Source organism: Podarcis vaucheri (assembly GCF_965113315.1).
Source record: "Podarcis vaucheri genome assembly, chromosome: 17".
NCBI lineage: Eukaryota > Metazoa > Chordata > Lepidosauria > Squamata > Lacertidae > Podarcis > Podarcis vaucheri.
Window position 1 is genome coordinate 9,442,795 of NC_138755.1, and position 22,759 is coordinate 9,465,553.

The 22,759-nt window shown below is 48.9% G+C and overlaps 1 protein-coding gene across 10 annotated transcripts in view; it reads left to right on the forward strand.

The window, feature by feature from the left end:
- The window catches only part of LOC309521842 (tetratricopeptide repeat protein 39A-like), a 36,273-nt gene that overhangs the window by 6,979 nt on the left and 6,535 nt on the right, over window positions 1-22,759 (forward strand). For 2 of the 10 annotated variants that reach the window (XR_014214783.1, XM_082204882.1), the window contains exons 1-14: window positions 3,060-3,399; window positions 7,786-7,881; window positions 10,021-10,152; window positions 11,509-11,576; window positions 12,303-12,370; window positions 13,143-13,207; window positions 14,608-14,710; window positions 15,090-15,155; window positions 17,616-17,724; window positions 18,333-18,400; window positions 20,369-20,428; window positions 20,627-20,788; window positions 21,764-21,855; window positions 22,247-22,367. Coding sequence is in view for 9 of the 10 variants with exons in the window: in XM_082204882.1 (XP_082061008.1) it covers window positions 3,221-3,399; window positions 7,786-7,881; window positions 10,021-10,152; window positions 11,509-11,576; window positions 12,303-12,370; window positions 13,143-13,207; window positions 14,608-14,710; window positions 15,090-15,155; window positions 17,616-17,724; window positions 18,333-18,400; window positions 20,369-20,428; window positions 20,627-20,788; window positions 21,764-21,855; window positions 22,247-22,367 (1,389 nt within the window). In the remaining variant the exon portion in view is untranslated. Of the gene's footprint in view, window positions 1-3,059; window positions 3,400-7,785; window positions 7,882-10,020; window positions 10,153-11,508; window positions 11,577-12,302; window positions 12,371-13,142; window positions 13,208-14,607; window positions 14,711-15,089; window positions 15,156-17,615; window positions 17,725-18,332; window positions 18,401-20,368; window positions 20,429-20,626; window positions 20,789-21,763; window positions 21,856-22,246; window positions 22,368-22,759 lie in introns of those variants that run through there. The other 8 variants (XM_082204888.1, XM_082204886.1, XM_082204889.1 and 5 more) reach the window with 6 other exon arrangements.

Sequence of the window (22,759 nt, forward strand, 5' to 3'; positions counted from 1 at the left end):
CTATCAAATATTGCAAAGTGTCAATTGGAGTTATCAAATGTTGAAATCAGATGCCACTGGCTGTCAGGTATGCAGGTATAAAATACCTCGAGAACATTTGGGGGCTTCTTTAGCAGCTAAACATCTGGAGAATATTTAACAAAAGGGGAGTAGATTTCAGTTCTCTAGGATTCTAGCTACTGCACACAGACACAAGCTCCTATATCTCCAGAGCATCAGAAGATCCCTAATCAGGACCCGAATATTTTACTCAACCTCATATTCTCATGCATTTCCTTAACAAGGACTTCTAATGCTACAAGTTCTTTGTAAATTTTATCATTCCCTTGTTGGTCAGTGCAGCTGCTATTTTAGGGGGCAGGAAAGAATGGAAGCTTTCTGTGTGTGACTTGTGATTTGAGCTTTCTATTGCTAGCTTACTGAACTCCTTTACATCCTAGTACCTCCACAGAACAGCTTCGAAAGCCAAGTGACATCCGCCCAACGTTAACAGAGCTTAGAACTGCTCTTCTTAAAGTTTACTGGGTGCTTAAAATAGCTGTTGCCCTGTGGACTTCCCCATACCACATGGCCATTCTGCAAGACTCTGGGCGTTTCCAGAAAGCAGGTTTGGTCACATTTAGTGCAGAAACAGATCAATGAAAGAGGAAATAATAAAGCTACCCTGTTCTTTAGGGCAGATAGCGAATGAAGGGATTCTTTCTATTCCTGAAATTCATCTCAAGGAAGCAATTAAAGTTTTTGAGGCTGATATTTCTTTTGGCGCTAACCAAGGCTAAAGAACTGCAGTTTCCACAGCTGTGATTCTTGCATTGTATATGGCTCTACTATCCTTCCCACTCTACTATTCTATGATTCTAGGAGATCTGTGGTGAAGGAAGCAACTACTGTAAATCCAAACACACAAAGTCTGCCCCCCCACCTTTTACCTTAGCAAAATTAGAACCTTCTTGAAAAATGCAGAAAGGCTTCTCTTTCGCAAATAAGACAAGCCATTAGCAAAGCAAATAGCCTGAGTACCAATCAGATCTGTAGCTTTGCACCTCCACCCACATTTCTGTGTTCCCGTCTTGCTTTTAGTTGTCTTTGCTCAAGTCTCTCTAATAGGTACTGCTGTGGTTGTGTAAGAAGGCTAATTGTTTAATGGAAAATCTCATCAATAGCATAGCGTATCAGTATGTGAGCCTGTGGAAGTGTGAGTATGATGCTATTGTTCTCTGCTCCCGTCACCTGGGAACTTTCTATGCTCCAAATGAGAAAGGGCTGTCTGAGATTCCCCAACAGAAATAATGGTTGCTACAGTACAGCTGTCCTGGTTGGGCAAGCTGTTTATCTAGAAGCACCAGAGAAGCTATATATCACCCAGGGGCTCTTGCAGTGTGGCAATGCAATAAGGGTCACTCTTAGGCCACTAAGAGTGTTTCTCCACTCTGTCATTATTTTTGGGTGGGATTCAATCACATATTGGCAAATTCAGGATGCACCATTAAAGTTGTTTTCAGCGCTCTTGGCAACAATGCCTCACTCCGCCTGGAAAAATAAAAAATAAAGCTAAACGTTTGCAGTAAGGAAAGTGACAGGGAACTAACCTACCAGCAAACAAATCAGAATGAATGCTCAAGAATCAGCCAATATCATCTAACCTCCCAACAGAATCAAGGGAAATGCTCAGGAAACAGGTTGTCTGGAAATGACCATAGTGCAGCTGTTTTGGAGTGGCAGGATGCTTTCATACAGATGGAACTGGTGGTAAAAAGGAGAAGACAATCTGGGTGTAGGCAAAAGTGTTCCCTAAAACAGGGAAAGCCCCCATTGTTGGAACATTAGTACATTGTAATGCTTAAAATAAGGTTTTGGAGGGTTCCAGAGTTGGGGAAGTGATGAGGCCTTTGCTTCTGAGATTCAGCTGGCACTGTCATTGGCGATTTTCGGAACCCAATGCAACAACAGTCGATCTCATGGCTTTTACTGAGAACCGATCAGTTATGAGCTGAATACTGTGACTGTAGTATTGCTGGCAGTGGAATATTCCAAATCATAGGCTGACTGCTGTGATTTTACTCTTGTGTATATGCTTTTTCTTTTTGTAACCCAGTCTGGGATCAGAAAGTGATTAAGGAGAAGCCAGATAGGTGGGTGGATACTATTTTCTCACCCTCAGTCTTGCCATCTGCGAAAGGGGGATAATAAAGACCTTGTCTTCCAGGACTGTTGTAAAGGCTATACCACCAGGATAAATGCATATATCTGGGGTGCTTGGAACATGCTTAAAATGTTGCTAGACCCTAAGCAACAATCACCTTGCCAACAAAGGTCCGTATAGTTAAAGTTATGGTTTTCCCAGTAGTGATGTATGGAAGTGAGAGCTGGACCATAAAGAAGGCTGATCGCCGAATAATTGATGCTTTTGAATTATGGTGCTGGAGGAGACTCTTGAGAGTCCCATGGACTGCAAGAAGATCAAACCTATCCATTCTTAAGGAAATCAGCCCTGAGTGCTCACTGCAAGGACAGATCGTGAAGCTGAGGCTCTAATATTTTGGCCACCTCACGAGAAGAGAAGACTCCCTGGAAAAGACCCTGATGTTGGGAAAGATGGAGGGCACAAGGAGAAGGGGATGACAGAGGACGAGATGGTTGGACAGTGTTCTCGAAGCTACAAACATGAATTTGACCAAACTGCAGGAGGCAGTGGAAGACAGGAGGGCCTGGCATGCTCTGGTCTATGGGTCACGAAGAGTCGGACACGACTAAACGACTAAAAAACAACAAGCAACAGTCTGGCAAGGGGTGCTTGTGATTTTCCATAACAAAAGTTGGTGAGTTGTTTCATAAGTTTTGCACATGGATGCCCAACCCTGAGACCTTTTCAGTAGACCCTTCTTCCCTTCCCCTCTCTCCACCTGTGTCTTAAAACAATGGGAAGGAACAGCTGGCACAAGCGCACCTGTCGAATATCCGAATATCCGCAGGAGCCCTTCCAGGGAAAGCGAGAAAAGAGACACGAAAAGCGGTCTGGTTTGGGGGAGGTGTGTGTACATACATACATACATACATATATACATGATATGCATGGCTGTGACTTTTGCCTGCCTGCTTTTGGACCCGACCTCTTGGACGAGGCGATGCCGGGCTGGGGGAGGCGAGAATCCGGCACGGTCCGGGTGGCAGGAAGGGGGAGGGCGTAGTTGTCACCTGTGCTCCGCAGCCCAGGTAGGGGATGGGAGGGATCCACCTGCAGGGCGGAGCCCGGCCGAGCCCGGCCGCTTCGCCTGCGTGTCGCCTGGCATTCCTGAAGGGGCTGCGAGTGCGACTCCTGCTCCCGGCCTGGCACCTCTCCCGGCATGGCTCTGGAAGGCGGCGGCGGCGGAGGCGGAGGCAGCAGCAGCAGGTAAGGAGGTGAGCGAGGCAGGGAAACCGGCAGCCCTCCTCGCTGCCGGGCGGAAAGCGGCTCCATCTCTCCTCCTTTCCTTCCTTCCCGCTCCCCCCCTCAAAACCCCCCTGCTTCCTAGGCGGAGGAGACTTTTAGGGCTCTGACTCGGGGGCACTGCAATGCAGTCTCTCTCCAAGGGGGGGGGGGGAGTGATCCTGCGAAGAAAGGTCCCCGCCCCCGCTTTGGGCTAAAGAATGGGGGGGGGGATGTGCTTTCAACAAGGAGTGGAAAAGGGAGACCAAGCCCGGGTCCCTGGGTTTCAGCGGGGGTGGGCATAATACAGCGCTTAACAAATGGAAGGGTTTTTTGCTGGGGGGGGGGCCGAGGGAAGAGATGGGAGATGCAAGATGTCCCTGGAGTCCTGATGCTCCTGGAGGAGGGTCTCCCCAAGGCCTCCTGACAAAGGCCCGTCTGGTCCAGCCCCCTGCTGGGGGCTTCTCAGTTACCTCCTCTTCTGTGCCACCAGTTATTTTGCCCTCAACCCCCCCCCCCCGCTGCCCTTTGTCTCCCTTATGTTTCCCAGGGAGGCAAGTGCAGGGTTAGGGGGGAGGCGAGTCCTTGTGAGCGACCCTAACTGAGCAGAAAGGCTACGCACATTGACCCAGGACAAAGCACACCTCTGAACGCGTGGAGCATAAAGCAGGATTTTGTGGCGTGGATTTTGAATCGGGAAGTTCTCAAATTGGAGTGTGGGCAGCATCTTGAACTCTCATGTTGGCCGCAGCCAGTGGAGCCCAGTGGTCAGGGAGGATGGGTCTGATATGTCGAGAGGGCTGACCACCTCTGCAACTGGGACCTGATTTAGTTGTGGATGATCTTGCATGCGGTTTCGTTCCTTAGGAATAAAGAGCCTCCAGCTGCCTGCAGTGTTTCCTGGGAATACTGAGGGTCGAAACTCAGAGCAGTGAGCTCTTTGACTTTTCAAAAACCTCTCTGCGGTGTTCCCTCCCATCTGCTTCTAAAGTTGAACTTCATATCTATCTATCTGTCTGTCTATCTATCTATGAACTTAAAATGAAGGTGTCCAAGTCTGAAATCTGAACTTTGCATTTTATAATTCAGAATTTGGTTTCTGAGGTGTAAATTTCCACCTGCAGGTTCATAAGTAAACAGTAGATGCTCAGGACAGGAGCAGCCCAGGGGATATAGGCCTTTGTGCCTTGCTTGCTTGAGGGCACACAAACATCTGGAGCCCAAATGCAGGACCAAATGGTGTGATCCAGGAAGCCAATTATTATGGTGGTCCATTTATAGCCATAGCTGTAACGTTTCCCTTTTTAAAAGGGAAATTCCCTTATTCCGAATAGGATTCCTTGCAAGAAAAGGGAAAAGTTGACTGCTATGTTTATAGCCCGTCTTATTTCAGTGGGGTTTGTGGGGTCATCTTGTGCAAACTAGATTGACATGAAAGGTAAGCTGTGCTGCGACATCCACACTGCAGAGTTAGTGCCTGGGCTTCAGGTTAAGCATGTGAGGTGGCCATTAATGGTTACAGGCCACTGTGACAACTATACTTCAGCCAGGATCTTCCTGAATTGCTATCAGTGTTAGAAACTCAGTTATATAAGCTAGGGGTCCAGCGGCTCCTTAAACCCACAGTTGCAGTCGCCAAATGGAATGCCCAGTTGCCATTTTGGGGCCAGGCGGCTGCAAAGCCGTATTTTTCAATATGATGTTTTGGTTCCTGAAATTCATTCTGACTGTGCAGATAAAATATAACGGAGATTCCCAGGCATGTATCTCAAGATGGTGGAGACATCAGGCACCATCCTGGAGCCTGAGCATCTTCACTTGGTCGCAAATGGCCGATAGCCAGGTGCAAAATGCGCCTGGCGAATTTCGAATGCTGCTTGCTATATATTAGCTGTAACTTTGCAATTCAGAGCAATGGCTCCTCATGAATGGCTTTGTGATGGACAGAAGTTCTCTGAGATCTCAGGCAAATCTCTCTCTCTCAGATCCTGTTATTTACGATCAGGATTCCTTGGAGTTGCCGCAGGCGGTGCAGCTGTCAGGTTGTGTATCTGGTAGGATAGCACCAAGCACCCTCTGCCTGAGAGACCCTTTAAGGGTGAGGAACTTGTGACCTTCCAGATGTTATTAGACTCCAGCTCCCAGCAGCTCCAGCCAGTGTGGCCAATAGTCAAGCATGATGGGAGTTGTAGTCCAGCAATATCTGGTGGGCCACTGGTTCCCCAGTCCTGCTTTAATTGGACGTCTCTAACTTGAAGATGAAAGGCTCAGCGATGAAAGCAAAGCATCCTACATTTAATCCCTGGAACCTTCTAGGAAAAGACTCCTGCTTTAAATACTAGAGAGCTGCTATCAGCTCATGTAGATAAATCTGGGTTCGGTGGCCCAGTGCAGCTTGCTATGATAAGCCAGGGATTGAAGCAGGGACCACCAGGGACATAGTCCTGTGGCCAACCCAGTATTTCTGGGACTGGCCCCATCTCCCTCAGAAGACCATCTGGAGCGTCAGCAGGGCATGTCTGGCCTCTGAGGACCCAGGTCCTCGGCCCTGTTTGAACAAGGTGGGGTGGATGTGCTGGCAAAGGCCTTGCCAAGCCCGTGTTTGCTTAGCGTTCAAACTTGGTAACTCTGTGCTTGCTGGAAGGGCTGAGTAAAGTGCGTCAGCTGGATGGGAGGTTGTTGCTTTCACAAACAGAAACACCAGGCCCTTCCCTTCTAGCCTCAACGGGAGGGAAGGAAGCAGGAAGCCTTCCCCTGATAGCACGAGACAAATTCTGACTTTCTTAGGCCATCACTGTTTTCCCTCTCAGTTCAATGAACCCTGTCCTAATACCTCACAGGGTTAATCTGAGGATTAGTCAGATGAGGAAATGGCATTTACGTCTCTCTTTAAAAACAATTTTTTAAAAACCCTCATCTATGGCTCTATACTGTACACTGAAAAATAGTCACTCTGGTAATGCTCTCCTAGGCAGGTCTTGTCAGAAGTAAAACCCATTTAGTGGAAACCCCACCGTCAGGAGCAGTCTACCTGCTGCTCTCCTCCACCATCACGAGGCACTAAGCACAAAGAAGAGGACCAGTTGCCCACCCGCCTCATTCCCAATGCGCCTGATCGGGGGCTGCGTTCTGGACCTCCCCATCCAACACCCCCCCCCCCCGTACCTGGTACTTGAGCTCCATGGAGCTGTGGCCTGGTAGAAGCACTCCCTCCACCCGGCCAGCAGCAAGAGGGTGAAGCCAGCATCATGCAGGGTGGGCAGCAGCAGGTGGGCCTTGCCAAGGACCCTGGGAGGGCCACCAAGAGCAGCAGTGGCAGCTGGAGTGCAGAGGCTGCAGCTGGCACCATCATTGGGGTCCTTCCTGTGGCCAGAAGGAGAGGGACGCTGGACTGCTTCCTTGGAGAGGAAGAGGTGACTGTGCTCAGGAGGGATGCAGGTGGCAGAGGGCACACAGAGCACAGCTCCAGCCTCCCACTAAGAGGGGGTGCTACACATTTTTCTCTCATTTTCAAAATGAGCCGGCTGACTTGTGCGGAACCCAAAAACGAGTGTCTTTGAGTTTTGTACTCTTGTGCAAGACTAAAAGATGGGACATTTCGGAATCCGATCAAACACCAGGATGGCTTCTGTCATTCTGGGATGTCCCAGTTAAAACGGGATGGCCGATGGGTTTGTATGACATACTGTTATGCCTGTCTGAAGCTGCTGGTGTGAAGTGTGGTTTTGAACTGTGGACCTCTTGGGCATACATTGTGGCTGGGACGACCCAGTCAGATGGGCAGCATACAATAATAATAATAATAATAATAATAATAATAATAATAATAATAATAATAATTAATTGTCTCCTTTTAGGGCTGCCCACTTAGACTATGTTTCTCTGTACAGTGGTACCTCGGGTTACAGACACTTCAGGTTACAGACTCCGCTAACCCAGAAATAGTACCTCAGATTAAGAACTTTGCTTCAGGATGAGAACAGAAATTGCGTAGCGCCAGTGCGGCAGCAGTGGGAGGCCCCATTAGCTAAAGTGGTACCTCAGGTTAAGAACAGTTTCAGGTTAAGAACGGACCTCCAGAACGAGTTAAGTTCTTAACCTGAGGTACCACTGTAGTAGTATGTCGTGCCAACACTTAAATCACACGGCTTCCCTCTAAGAATTCTAGGAACTGTAGTTCACCCTTCACAGGACTGCAATTCCTGGCCTGTTTTCCAAACTAGAGTTCCCAGGCTTCCGGCAAGGGGTGGGGGTGGGGAAGCCATGTGATTCAAATGTGTTCTGAATGTGTGGATTGTGACTATCTTACCAAAGGTCTCATGGGCCATTTTGGGGGAGGCTAACTGAGCTCTCTCTTTCTGTGCCCTCCTTCTCCGCAGCAGCTCCCTGGAGGCTGCCCTGGCCGAGTGCACAGAAGCGCTGAACTGCTTCCTGAAAAACCAGTTCAGTGAGAGCTTGGAGATGCTGCAACCCAGGTGAGTGGGGAAAGGGCCTGATCCAGTCACCTTCGTGGAAAGTGGGGGACGGGGGGGACACATCAGACCCAGGGCTTCCTTCTTCTCCCCAATAAACAGTTGAACCTTCCTCCAGTACTCCTTACCCGGTGCATCTGACTGCCCCTTGGTGTGCAACTGAAACAAATTGGTAGGGTGGAAGGAAGGGAGTCTATGGGTAGTGAGGCCAAGTGGCCTGGGAGGAGAATTTGATTTGTGCACTTTGTCATTGTTTCTAACTTTGTAGTCACTTCTGGCTGGAACGGGGTGTGTGGTTATGCTAAGAAGGATGTGAACTAATCCATAATAGTAGTGATAGTGTTGTTGTTGTTTAGTCATTTAGTCGTGTCCGACTCTTCGTGGCCCCCTGGACCAGAGCACGCCAGGCACTCCTGTCTTCCACTGCCTCCCGCAGCTTGGTCAAACTCATGCTGGTAGCTTCGAGAACACTGTCCAACCATCTCGTCCTCTGTCCTCCCCTTCTCCTTGTGCCCTCCATCTTTCCCAACATCAGGGTCTTTTCCAGGGTGTCTTCTCTTCTCATGAGGTGGCCAAAGTATTGGAGCCTCAGCTTCAGGATCTGTCCTTCCAGTGAGCACTCAGGGCTGATTTCCTTCAGAATGGATAGGTTTGATCTTCTTGTAGTCCATGGGACTCTCAAGAGTCTCCTCCAGTAGCGATAGTAGCAATATTTTAAAACAACAACACAGTGGAACAACAACTATTGGAGGGAGGGGGGTTAGAAGCCGCCCTGAGACTCCCTTCCCCCGGTATAGGGCGGTATATAAATTTAATAAACAACAACAACAGAAGTAGCTCTGCACTACCTCATGCAGGGAGCAGCGAATCGTAAGAGCGGGCGTCAGCAAAAATCACAATGCAGGAAAAACTGTGAAGCCAGCCAATGCCTCCATGTACTGTAGCTCCATCTTTATTTCAGACACTGTGATATATTGGTATATTGCGATGCTTAGCTGGTGATATATCACACGATGCTGAAAACCAGATATCGCCCAGCCTTAGTCTAGTTCTAGTTTAGTGATGTGGTACAGAAGAGGAGAGTGACCAGGAAATTACCTGTCAATGTAAAACAAAAAAATTACAATCCCAAATGGGAGAAACCGCTTACTCCAACTTTTGTGGTGGTGCTTGGAGAACCAGAGCGCAGTCCACCATTTAGCATTCTGGAGGGGTTACAAAACCCATATATTAATTTCACATGACCTTTGGAAATTGAGACAAACGCCTCAGCCATGGCATGTGACTTTTATTGGTTGGCTACAAAAATATGTATTTAATGAGGTCCGCTGAATCTGTGGAGTTCATTGCTGTGCTTTAAATGTTTTGTGTGTGCATGCGCAATCTGCTTTTTGTTTAAGGAAAGCAGTATGCAAATACCTTTAATGGTAAGCACCCTGTGCAAGTTAGAAGGTGGAGTTTTCACCTTTTGTGCACGCTGGAAAAGAAATGCTTACAAAACCCAAAGCCCTCCGTGTGTGTGGGAGGTTGCTCCTGTCTTTGCCAGCAAAAGCAGAGGAAGAAAAATAGATGAAAAGGAGAGCTCTGCTTTTCCTAAAAGCAGAAGAATGCCATTGAATATTGTTGTTCAAGCCTCTCCCTGTCCTAGAAGGGCCTCCTGCCTGCTCTGTGAATGCTATTATTCTCACAAAGCTTGATTTGTAACTTCGTTAAGTATGTGGATTTCTGGCAGTGGCTTCAAAGAAATTAGACTGGTTTGAATCCTTGTTCATGGGTTCAACTCAGCAGGTAACTGGGCTATGTGGATTCAACCCCAGCAGAGTCTAAGTTGGGCCGAGGACATTCCAAAATCTTCAAGTGTTGACTCTTCTCCTTTTTATAACTTAAGGAATTGTGATCAGGAATGTGGCCATCTCTTTGTTTGTTGTAGTGCTGGGCATTGATTTTCAGGTGCATAAGGGTGAAATTCAAATGTCTCTTCCCCCGTCCCACATCCTTTTGTGGGCAAATATGAGAAACATGGAGGAAACAATACAACCCTCCCTTGCTGTTGCCATCACTAATTAAAAAAACCAAACTATATTGCCTGCAACTACACCTGTTTCCTCTTTTTTTAATCCTTTTTCTGATCCCTTTCGACAGGGCCAAAGAGAGCATGTATCATGCCTTAATCTATGCCACCATTCTGGAAATGCAAGCCATGATGACCTTTGAGCACGACGACATTGTTCATGCTGGACACACTATGAAAGAGGCACAGGAAATCTGCCAGAGGTGGGGACAGCCTGGGGGGGGGTGGCTCTTGGGGTGGGGAATAAGGCCTGTTTCTGTAGATTTTGCATGGGGCCACTCTGAAGGGGTGTCTGGTCATGTTAGGGCAATGGAAGTAGCTTCTAAATGGGGGGGGGGTGTGCTCTCGCCCAAAACCTCACCTGGCTGCATCACTTGTGAGTGGGTACAGTGGTGCCTTGGTTCTCGAACTTAATCCATTCTGGGAGTCCGTTTGACTCCCAAAACCGTTTGAAAACCAAGGTGCGGCTTCTGATTGGCTGCAGGAGTTTCCTGCACTCATTGCTGTAACTAGGTGATCCTACTCCCCTGGCTGAACCGTCCAGATTGTGCCCCCTAGCCACGGACAAATTAGCTCTTCTTTCTGCCTCTCTTCTAACCCCTCCCCCCCATTCAATTCACCCTCTATTTAAAACCATTTCTTATGAGGCAATAATCAATATTTATATTTATGGACTGGACGCGGGTGGCGCTGTGGGTTGAACCACAGAGCCTAGGACTTGCCGATCAGAAGGTCGGCGGTTCGAATCCCCACAACGGGGTGAGCTCCCGTTGCTCGGTCCCTGCTCCTGCCAACCTAGCAGTTCGAAAGCACGTCAAAGTGCAAATAGATAAATAGGTGCTGCTCCGGCGGGAAGGTAGACCGTGTTTCCATGTGCTTCTCTGGTTCGCCAGAAGCGGCTTAGTCATGCTGGCACATGACCCGGAAGCTGTACGCCGGCTCACTCGGCCAATAAAGCGAGATGAGCGCCGCAACCCCAGAGTCGGTCACAACTGGACCTAATGGTCAGGGGTCCCTTTATCTTTACCTATATTTATAGACATATTTTTTAGCCGGTTTTGTGCCCCCACATTGCCTGCGTCCCTGGCGGGGGTCCACCTCACCGCCCTCTAGCTACGGCCCTGCCTGCACTCAAGCAGAAGCTGCGTCGGACATTTGGCTTCTGAAAAATGTTCGCAAACCGGAGCACTTACTTCAGGGTTTGCGGCGTTCGGGAGCCGATTTGTTCAACAACTAAGCTGTTCAGGAACCAAGGTACCACTGTATTTCGTTTTCTCCTCCTGACCAAAGTTGGGATTCAATACGACTAGGCCAGGTGCTCATAGGGTAGAAGGAAGTCTTGTACCCTTCTGAGTTGTTTCTTTAAGCAACATTCTCTTCCTCAATTTGAAAATGGGTCTTCGGAGGTAGGTGGGAGTCGTTGGGTGGGCATAGGCTCTGGGGAGGGGAGAAGTGTTGGTGGTGACAGCCCAAAGAGGATGCCCAGCTTGCATTCTCTGGGGGTTGGGATGGAGGAAGTGGAACCTAACTAGGCATCGCTTTTGGGGTCCCTCTGGTAGGTTTCGGAGGAAAAGCACGGTGACCGGATCCTTCTCCAGTCGGCTAGGCGGAGATTCCTGTACTGAAGGTGAGAAGAGTTAGTGGCCCGGTTGTGGGGCTCAAGACCACTGCATTTTTTCTTCATCCTATGAGGGGTGGGGAAAACTAATGTTTGTGCACTTGCCAGAGACATCTGAAGGCAGGTTGGACTCCAGTCATACCTCATGTTATGTCCGCTTCATGTTACGTTCTTTCAGGTTACGTCCCACGGTGACCCGGAAATACCGGAATGGGTTACTTCCGGGTTTCGCTGCTCGCGCATGCGCAAAATGTTCTCACGCGCATGCGCAGAAGCGGCGAATCGCAACCCGCGTGTGTGCAGATGCACCACTGCAGGTTGCATTCTTTTCATGTTGTGAATGGGCCTCCGGAACGGATTCCGTTCGCAACCAGAGGTACCACTGTATATGGATCTTGGATCCAGTACAGAAATCCTTACAGTACCTACTCTGGCTCGTCTTGATGTAGGCACAGGGTAGCTTGGAAAGGAAATACATATAAGATGTGCAATGTCTGGAGGTTCCCCCTGACTTTGGGAGCAGGGAATCTTCATTATTGGCTGATGTGTTGCAAATAAGTAAATAGTCCAGGCTTCCAGATGTGCGCAAGACAGAGATCCAAGGTATTTTTTCTTTGGCGCTGCTGTTTCCAGTGGGTGGATGTGAATGTTTAAGGGATGAACAGAGGAGGACATGGTAAGCCTGCTTAGGAATGACACATCTCTTCCCTGAACCTGTTCCTTTCCCCATTGCAGAGGAGCTGCATGCAGAAGTGTGCTACGCAGAATGCTTGCTGCACCGGGCTGCCCTCACCTTCCTGCAGGTAAGGGGAGCTTCTCTCCACTGCAGGGCGCAGGCCACCAGGGCAGCAGTTTTCAAGTGGTGGGGCAGGACCCCTTGGCAGGAGGTGTCCCAGTGAGAGAGGTCTTGCAGCAGGTGGAGTCAGAGGCATTTTCCTTCCTGCAGCAGAGATTTAGCATTGCAGCCACTCACACTTCTATGTTAACTTTGCTGTGCAGGTAAGCAGCCACTTTTCTTCCTCCTTTCTCTGGTGGGTTGGATTTCAGGAGGTAAATGTCTCTGGTCCACCTTCTAGTTCTCTTGTAATGGCAATATATAATTAGTGCCCCAGTCCACAGATTCATGTGTAACACAAGCCACAGACTGCATGCAAGGATTCTATATGCTGCCTTATGGGGAAGCCAGGCAAAAGCCAGCCAACATAGAGCAATTCCCCTTCCCGTTCTGCGATTGGCTTCCACTATCCATTCCTGGGATGAGGATCCTGCAGCCTTCCTGATTCTGTTGGACTGCCAGCAGCCCCAGTCATTATTCCTGGCCCAATGGCCAGGGATGATCAGAGCGGTCTTCCAACAACATCCAGAGGACCACAGGTTCTCCATTCCCAATCCATGCCAGGCTTGGGACCAATATGCCCAGGCACCCACTGCTTGTGCCATCCCCTTACAGCAGTGACCTGCAATGGATGCTTGCATTCAGCTGTCCCGGTGGCATCACACAGACACATCAGACTTAAGGAGCTGACTTATCTTCCTTAAGCTGAGGACTTTTCAAAATTCCTTCTCTTCTTTCAGGATGAAAATATGGTGAATTTCATAAAAGGAGGAATCAAGGTGCGTAGCAGCTACCTCATCTACAGGTGAGTTGTGGTGACAGCTGGCAGGGCTGGAACAGCAGAGCAGTACTGAATCGCAGGTAGCACAAAGTTGGGAATGAGAAGCAGCACCAGTGAAGGGCGTGAGATGAAGAAGAGGGGGCAGGACAACTGAATTCCATGCCAGGTTCAGGAAGGGAGAAGTTTTTGGGACAATCTGCGCATGCAGAGAAATTCAGCTGATACAGAATCCCTGCACCATAATCTTTCTGCTGGTTTGCCAGGGGTGGATGTGTGTAAGAAATATTCACCCCCCCCTCTATTCCCCCTCCATTTGAGCCTGGAATGGTACAGTCCCAAGAACATGTGATTTATCTTTGTGTTGTACATCAGCAGAGGAACGTGTGTGAGAAAAGTCTGAGATGTAGCTACTGCTCCAGCATGCATCCCACATAGTGTCAGGAAACCACTCCCAGTTTTGGGATGCTTACACATGAGAAACTGTCTGTACCTGAGAGGAGAGGAAAGAAATGTTCACTTGCCCACTTACCGTATTTTTCGCCCTATAGGACGCACTTTCCCCCCTCCAAAAATGAAGGGGAAACGTGTGTGCGTCCTATGGGGCGAATGCAGGCTTTCGCTGAAGCCTGGAGAGCGAGAGGCGTTGGTGCGCACCGACCCCTCTGGTTCTCCAGGCTTCAGGAAGCTATCCGCAAGCCTCACGCGTCCGGCGGGAGGCCCCGCTGGGTGCGCAAGGCTTGCAGGCGGCAGCCTGCAGCCCGAAGCATGGGGTGAGCTGCGGAGCCCGCCCCCTGCTTGGGGGAGATGTCGGCAAGCCTCACATGCCCGGTGGGAGGTCCCGCTTAGCGCGCAAGGCTTGGGGTGGCAGCCTGTTCTGGGAGCTGGGGTCGGGGGAAGCTTGGGCTTCCCCCGCGCCTGGGGGGGAAATAATTTTTTCTCTTTATTCCCCCCCCCCAAAAAAAAAAACTAGGTGCGTCCTATGGGGCGGTGCGTCCTATGGGGCGAAAAATACGGTACTTGCCAGATTAGCAATGCATGGAAATGGCCACAAGTGTCATGGACATCTCTGGAAAACTGGGACAGCAATATCGGTGGCCATCCAGGACATGACTGCCTTGCTCGACAAGCATTTTCTAGACTGACCGTTCCTGAAATGTGTGTTGGATGTTTGAATCGGGAACATAGTCCTTCTTTGCCTTAAAGCAATTTTGTGGGGAAGGGGGGCGGGCGGGAAGGAATTGCATTTCCTATTCACTCGTATCCCCTCTCACAACAATGAAGTATCTTCAAACTCTGCGACTCAAGGTCAGGGTGGGAGTGGTCTAGTGGTTAGGAAAAGTGTGAGCTTGGATGCCTGGGTTCCATGCTTCACTCCTGGTAGGTGAAGGTGCAGTGGGGTTTTCTAAACCTTCTTACATTTGCAGGGAGCTCAACGGCTTCATCCAGCCCAATCAGCTGCCATCAAGTTCTCCTTCTCGCGCCCATCTGGAGGGAGGAGTTGCGCTGGGCATTGGTGCTTTCAACTTGGTGAGTCTGCATGCGCTTCACCAGCGGTTATAAGGACAGAAACTGAGTTACAAGCAGCAGCCCGTTGGAGTTAGTCATTTTTGTCTCTCTCCTCTGCCTCTCCGAAGGGAGTAGCCAACATGGTGCCCTCTCTAGTTGTTGCTGGGCTACAGCTCCCAACATTCCTGGTCATTGGTCAAGCTGGCATGGGCTGGTGGAAATTGGAGTCCTAACAACATCAGGAAGGGACCACGCTGTCTGCTTCTGATGTGTCCATTTGCAAGTGGATCACACTCGAAAAGTGGAGCTTTCCACTGCTGAAGAAGTGCAAAGCCTAAGAGGAGGATTTCTCCCCACAAGTGTGTCCATTACCATTCATGTCGATGTCTTCCTTTCACAGACGCTCTCCCTTTTCCCACCCCGGATCCTGAGACTTCTGGAATTTGCAGGGTTTTCAGGGGACAAGGTACGACTGCCTGCCTCTGTGTGTGTGTGTTTGAAGAGGCAGAATGTGGTCTGCTAATGGACACGGTTATTTCTAGATATAAATGCTGTCATTTACCTATCTAGCTCTGTATATCTACTTTGATGGGTAGCATCTGTCTGCGACCTGGGGCAGAGAAAACTCTTTCCTAGCCCTGCTTTCTGAACTCAGTTTGCCTGGAGATGCTGTCGACGGGACCTTCTGCATGCTATAGCCACCCATCTGGCAGTTCCCTCCAACCAGGAATATATATATATGCGCACTTAAGATGTGCAGAGGCTTTTATAGGGATCAAGGCAATGATTTCTTCCTTCCTCTAATGTAAGTGTAGACCAGGGGTCAGCAAACCTTTTCAGCAAGGGGCCAGTCCACTGTCCCTCAGACCTTGTGGTGACTTAGGCTATATTTTGAAAAAAAAAATATGAACGAATTCCTATGCCCCACAAATAACCCAGAGATGCATTTTAAATAAAAGGACACATTCTACTCATTTAAAAACACGTTGCTCCCCAGACCGTCCGCGGGCCAGATTTAGAAGGCGATTGGGCCGGATCCGGCCCCCGGGCCTTAGTTTGCCTACCCATGGTGTAGACCAGGCATGTCCAACAGGTAGATTGTGATCTACTGGTAGATCACTGGATGTCTGCGGTAGATCACTGGCTCCCCCCAAAGAAGCCCAAGGAATTTGGCTCCCCTAGACATTTTAGCCCTGCAGCCTATAAAAAGAAGCTCCACAACAACTTTGACCTGAACCCCTAAAAAACAGGGCTTTCCTTCCTAAAAATGCTCAACAACTTTGACCTGAACCCCCCAAAAGGGGGTAGATCACTGCCAGTTTTTAACTCTGTGAGTAGATAGCAGTCTCTTGGGAGTTGGCCACCCCTGGTGTAGACAACACCATCCAGATATTGTTGGACTAAAAGTCCCACCATCCCTGGCCATTAGCTGGCTGGGATTGACAGGAGATGGTGTCTGACATCTGGAGGCTACCTCACTTGCCTAATCCAAGCCTACAAGATGGGTGAGCTTGACCTGCGCCTTTCCATGTTTTTAGAGGCGTCACTGAAGTGTGTGCCTCTAAGGTGCATCTAAGGACTTGGATCTAGAATGCTTTCTATTCATAGTTCTTGTACACACTCAAGACTTGCAAGACCTGGATCAGGTGGACTGGCGAATAACACCCAAATCCTGCAGCTGCAGACCCTCCCAAGTGTCCTTATTTTCCGGGGACAGTTCCAGATTTACAGAAGCCATCCCAGTTTCTGATCTCCCTATTTTCATCAGAGAAATGTTGGAGAATATGGAGTTATCTGACCCCTGAGCCATCTGAAGGCAGCCCTGTATAGGGATTTTTTAAAATGTTTAATGTTTTATTATGTTTTTATATTATGTTGGATGCTGCTCAGAGTGGCTGGAGCAACCCAGTAAGATGGGGGGGTATAAATAGTAAAACACCACCACCACAATTATTATTATTATTATTATTATTATTATTATTATTATTATTATCATCATCATCATCATCATCATCATCATTATTTTAAAAAGTTTGTTTATTTATTTATACTTTTCAAGTTTATACATGTCACTAATTTTATACATTTCACTAATTTTACAATCATATTTACATTTCAAAACTTGACTTCCTTCCCCCTCTTTCTGAGGTTCCTTAAATTTATTTTTTATATCTTCTGCATATCCAAAGCAACTTAATTTGCTCATTTAATAATCTTCTTTAAATATACACTCTTATAAAACTTCAGGTTATTACAATAACCCTGCCAATGTTTTTATCTGTTTATAATTTATCTGTAAATATTCAATAGACCATTTCCATTCTTTTATAATAAAAAATTGTTATCTTGATTTAATATTATCCTGGTAAGTTTTGCCATTTCTGCGTATTCCATAAGTTTTTGTATCCATTCTTCCTTTGCTGGGACTTCTGCTTTTTTCCATTTGGGGGCAAGTAACATTCTTGCCGCTGTAGTCGCATACATGAATAAGTTCCTATACATTTTAGGTACCCAGAACTACCTATTATTGTTATCATCACTGAATAGGACATCCCTATTTTCATCGGAGAAATGTTGGAGGCTATGTAGCTGATATTACTTGCCGCCTCAAGCCATTACTTCCAGTTCAGAGACACGGACAATGCCCTGATGGTCTTTAAGGCTATCTATTGTGTGCTGTTTCGTCCCTCATGCTGGGATGAGTGTTGATGTGCTTGTATTCGGCCTCTGCACCAGCTTGTTCTTTGATTAGCTGAGTATTTCCTGGGGAATTATTCTGGTGAAGCCAGGTCTGCTCATCCCGAGACCTGTGCTGAATGGAAATCTCACATGGCTGATCTTTGTTGCGTTTACCTACAAAGAGCTGTTCCCTCCGACTCTCTCTCTCTCAAACCCCACCTTACTTTTATTTCTTCTTCCCCACCAGGATTACGGCCTGCAGCAGCTGCATCAGGGGGCCACCACAGCCAACCTGCGGGCTTTGCTTTGTACAATGTTGCTCCTCTGCTACTACACTTTCCTTACCTTCGTCTTAGGTAAAATCTTCTCTCCACCTTTGGGAAGCAGAATAGAAAATGGTGGCCTATAATTGAGTTGGCAACAGTAAGGCAGGGAAACTGGGGCCCCTTTTCCCCATTTGGGGGCTTTTATTCCATGACCTGCTTAGGGTCAGTCCTTTGGCTCGGTCTCTGCTCAGATGCAAGGTCTCTTGCCACGACTGGCTTATGCCACTTCATTGGGGTCTATGTGAATTCTTCTGATTACAGAAGTTGGTTTGTGGGGGGAACTGAAGGAGGGCCCTGAGGCGGGTGAGAGGAGGGAGGGTGCAGAATTCAAATCCTTCTGATATTGACTGAACTGGGCTGGAGATGTGTTGTGGTTAAGTATGAGCTGCGAGGTCCTCCGCTCAAGTTTCCTTTCAGCCATGAGCTTCTTAGAGTTGGCCCTAACAGCTTGAAATTACCAAATGGGAGAGAGGTGTCTCCCTTGGGACACAGCAAGAGAAGCTGGAGCAGATCTTTTGGTGGTGCAAAATATTGTGGTGGTGCAAAATATTGTGAGCTTGCTCTGCTTAGGGACATCAGGGGAGAGGGTGCCCTTTGGGAAGATGCTTAACGCCACCCCCTTTCTGTGCTCCCGCCAGGGATTGGTGAAGACAATTTTACAGAGGCTGAGGCCCTCCTGAGTCCGTACCTCGCCCGCTACCCTAAGGTAAGGCACTGTTCGGATGATTTGCAAAGTGATGCAGGCTTTACAGGCACTCATCTGATACCTGTGCAGTCACCTGTGCTCCTCACTGGAGATCTATAAAGAAGCACCCCTTGCCTAATGTTCCTAAGAGGGACCAGTTAGGCTTTACCTGCCCCACTTTGAGGCAGTGGTGTGGTGCTCAAATTACAGTGGGGCTGGGGCACAATTCCCTTTTGCGTCAGCCCCCTTAGCTACTATTTCCAGAAGGCTAGAAGGCGACCTGTGGATTGAAGTTGAGTGCGGTGGTGGAGCCGGTGGCTTTTATTAAGGACTCCCCTCCTCCTTCCTGCCCCCCCCCCAATTGGAGCACTTCTGCAGCAGACAGCATGCCTTCTGGTTCAGGGTTTTTGCCATATTAAGATTGCGCTCTTTTTCTCTCTTCCCATCCCTGTCTCTGTGACCCGTGTCTTTTTCAAGACTCAGGCTGACTCTGCATAAGCAGCGGAATGGATTGGTAGAATGGACTGTGCCATTTCGGACCGCAGGTGGGGGATCTTTTTTGTTTTTCGTTTCCCTCCCCTAAATTCTCCCTTGGATATACGTCTCCTTGCAGGCAGAAACCTAGCACACCAGGGAGGGAAATGGGATTAGAACATTTGCCCGCAATGTGCTGGCTTTCTTCTTGAAATGCATTCAGATAAATGGGATGCATTCTAAAATGCCCCCCCCGCAGTCTTAAGCGACTGCTTCCCATCTTTGAGACTCTACCACATCATTCTGCTGCATGTGCAGACCAGGCCGGCACCCTCTCTTGTGACTGGGGTGGGGTGGGGGTTTCAATCTCTTGGATTTCTGCTACTAGGCTTTGCAGGAGCCCCTGTGCCTGGGGCAGCATTTGTGCCCTACTCTGGTGTTGCGCGAGGCAGATCCAAAGCACCAGGCATGGTGTGCTTAGAGTTGGGTGGCGGTCTCTCAAAACTCTCCCGCCTTTTGACTGCTGCGTTGAGGGAGAAACCTAACCTTCTCAGCCCCAGAAGGCCTCAGGTTCTTAAGACCATGGTCCTAGGCCCTCAGAGATGCTGTAGGAAACACCTGGTGGGTTCTTCTCTGCCCTTATAAGTGGGTTGACCAATGGGGGCTCTGGAGTCTTAGGCCACGTTCTCCTGCTGCCGCCACCTCTGAACAGGTTGCAGGTGCCCTCAGAGGCTGAGTCCATGCTTTTCATGCAACTTCAGATATCGTGTGCTGGTCCCGTGGGTTACCCGAGAGGTGAGGTCCAAGTCCGGTCCGTGGTCAAAGGTGCATCATGGAGGCAGTCTGTAGTAGCTGAAGCTGGGTGCAGGGCAGGGAGTCATGTGAAGACAGGAACAGGCTTGCAAGCAGGGAGCCAGGGCAGGTCAGGAGCTCAGGCAGGAACTAGCAACCAACAATGTTGCTCCTGCAACTTGGGACTGGGGCTGGCTGGCTTTTACCTGCCCCGAGGCATAGGGCAGCCCCAATCCTCTGGTGACTCGCCTCTCCTGGCCTGGAGGCGAGCACTTCTCCTGCAGGAACTTAGTTCCCTCCGCCTCTCTGCCCTGAGCCTCTGCAGCTCAGGAGAGGCTGGAGGGTTACCGGACCCAGAGGCAACCTCAGCTTCCCCTGACGGGGCTGAGAGTGGGGCACCTGCAGGCAATGGGTCCTCCATCACCTCAGGAGCCAGAGCAGACTCAGCTGGTGCCTGCACCTGAGGATCCAGCACAGGTGAGGACCCTTCAGGCTCAAGCCCCAGCCCCGGCTCAGCTGGTTCTGGAGGTGGGGACTCCTGTGCAGGCTGGGATCCCTTAGGTTCAGCATCCGAGTCCGAATCCCAGGCCATCACATATCTCGTGTGTGTGTGTGTGTGTGTGTGTGTGTGTGTGTGTGTGAATTAGTTGAGGAGTCTGAGCTTCACATGCCTTGTGGCTCCCTGTCTTTCATGTCTGAGTCCTCTTTCTCTCACCCTTGCAGAGTGCCATTTTCTTATTCTTCGCCGGGAGGATAGAGGAGATCAAAGGGAACATCAATGAGGTGAGAGGCGGCCGCACACATTCTTACACCACCACATCACAGTTCCCCCATGGCGAAAGGCTGGGAGTTTTGCTTCCAGTATAAAGCCCTTCCCACCGTGCTTGCTAGTGAAAGGTACTGAGCTGCTGGCTGCTGCTGCTGCTACCCTTCACCTCCTTTCTGGACTAACCTGGGCTTGGCCTCTCTATCTCTGCCCAGGCCATCAAGAAGTTTGAAGAAGGCTGCTCAGCCCAGCAGGCCTGGAAGCAGTTTCACCATATGTGCTACTGGGAGCTGATGTGGTGCTTTGCCTACAAAGGAATGTGGAAGATGGCCTACTTCTATGCGGACCTGCTGAGCAAGGAGAATCGCTGGTCTAAGGTGCGAAATGCGACAGGAGGTTAATGAGCAGCAGGACAGAGGAGTTATTGTTCCCTGCAGGATTTCCTTTGAGATAGACCTGAGTTCTGGAAAGTGGGAGACTTTTCTCTGCTTCAAATAAGAAGAGAGCACCGAGGCTAGGTGCCTTCTTCTGATACTAGCTGATCCACAGGGTTCTGGGCACCTTTACAACCAAAATAGCAGAACTTCCAGTAACTTCAGGAGGCAGACCCTGGAACTGCAATGCCTGTGTGAAGCGTTGCCTGGGAATATTCCTTCTTACCCTTTTAGTATACAATTAGCCCAGCTCAGAATATTTTGCAGCTGTGCTATGGGACTGAAGTTGCACCCTGTTCAATGCGGCAAGGGACCCTGTAGGCCTCACTTTGTTAGAACTATCACTAGCATGAGTGGCTGCTGGGAGACCTTATGCCGCCAGGCTGGCTTTGCCTTTTATATCAAGCTCTGAGTGTGTGTTCTGCTTCACAGTTTTTCTCCCTCTCTTCCCTCATGCATTGCAAGCCCCACTCAGATTCAGCCTCTGGTGACTAAAGCTGATATTCTGCCAGCCAGGCTCTCAACCCTGTCCCTTACTTTCTGAATGAGGTCAGAGTCCATAATCATTAGTCACTATGGCCAGATGACATGCATCTGGGGTTAGGTGTTTTCCAGGCACTCTTGAACCATGGAATCTATTTTGTGTTGCTCTTGCTACATGTCCCCCTCCAAGCTCTTGAAACTTCCCAAAAGACTAGTTTGTGAGTGGCCAATGCTGGGCTATGTCTGCAGCTGAAGGGATTTCCCTATGTGCTTTCCTTTCCCTTTTCCAGCTCAGTCAGAAGAGTCTCGCTCACTATGATTCCCAGGCTGTTAAACTCCCCAAAGCAAACCTGCTGCTGCTGTCCTCCCTCCCTCTCACCACCTTGCTCTGGTTGGACTTCTTCCCTTTTTTATACCCTCCTTGTCTCCCTACAGGCAATGTATGTGTACATGAAAGCTGCCTTCCTTAGCATGCTGCCTCCAGAGGAACCGCGGCCTTTTGGTGAGGATGAGGTTGAGCTCTTCAGGTAAAAGCCCCCCTTTGTGTCACACACTAGCACTTATTGAGGGAGGGACAATGCAGGCTGAGTTCTGTTCTCTTGTTGCAACTGTAAGGTGTTAGCAACTAGAGTACCCCTGGTCTAGGAGCCCCAGTTCTGCAAGTGTTTTGCCGGAATATTTGCTGTGCAGAAATAACAGCAGTGCTACTGGAGGACTGTTGTGTGATTGGCGCCTATCTGAATGGCTGCAAGCTGTGGATGAGGTTTGCTGCCTGCCAGCAAGCAGGCTCCTTGAGCGAGTGTAGCCAGAGTCCCTGAAAGTTGGATGAAGCACTTCTGGGAGCGCAGAGTCTCTTTCTTTAGCTTCCCTGTTGGAATGAAGCTGCAGTGAGGCTCTCCACCTGTCTTTCCCTTGCAGGCAAGTTTCCTCCTTCAAGCAGAAGATCGCAGGGAAGTCTCCACCCACAGAGAAGTTCGCCATCCGCAAAGCGAGGCGCTACAAAGCAAGCGAACATGTTCCTCTGCCTGTGCCAGCCCTGGTAAGGGTGGAGATACATGACCTCTCTACGCTTGTGGGCATGGGTGGCAGAGATGTCATGGTTTCAAGCGAATGGAAAACCTTTTCATGAACATGCTCTCGTTGCCAGTTTTATTTTTTAATATATATTTTTTATTAAATTTTCTAAATTACATTTCAAAATATCCATTTAAACAACCTTAAATTCAATGACTTCCTTTCTACTCTTTCCATTGTTCAATTTGCATACCATACATCCCTGCATATTTTACGTGAACTAAGCCATTCAGTAATCCAATGTTACATCTGTCAAATCTTATTTACACTGTTGAATTTATCTTAATGCTACCAGCATTTTAAATGAACACAATTTTCACCCATGTACTCAGTAAACATTTTTCAGTCTTCTTTAAA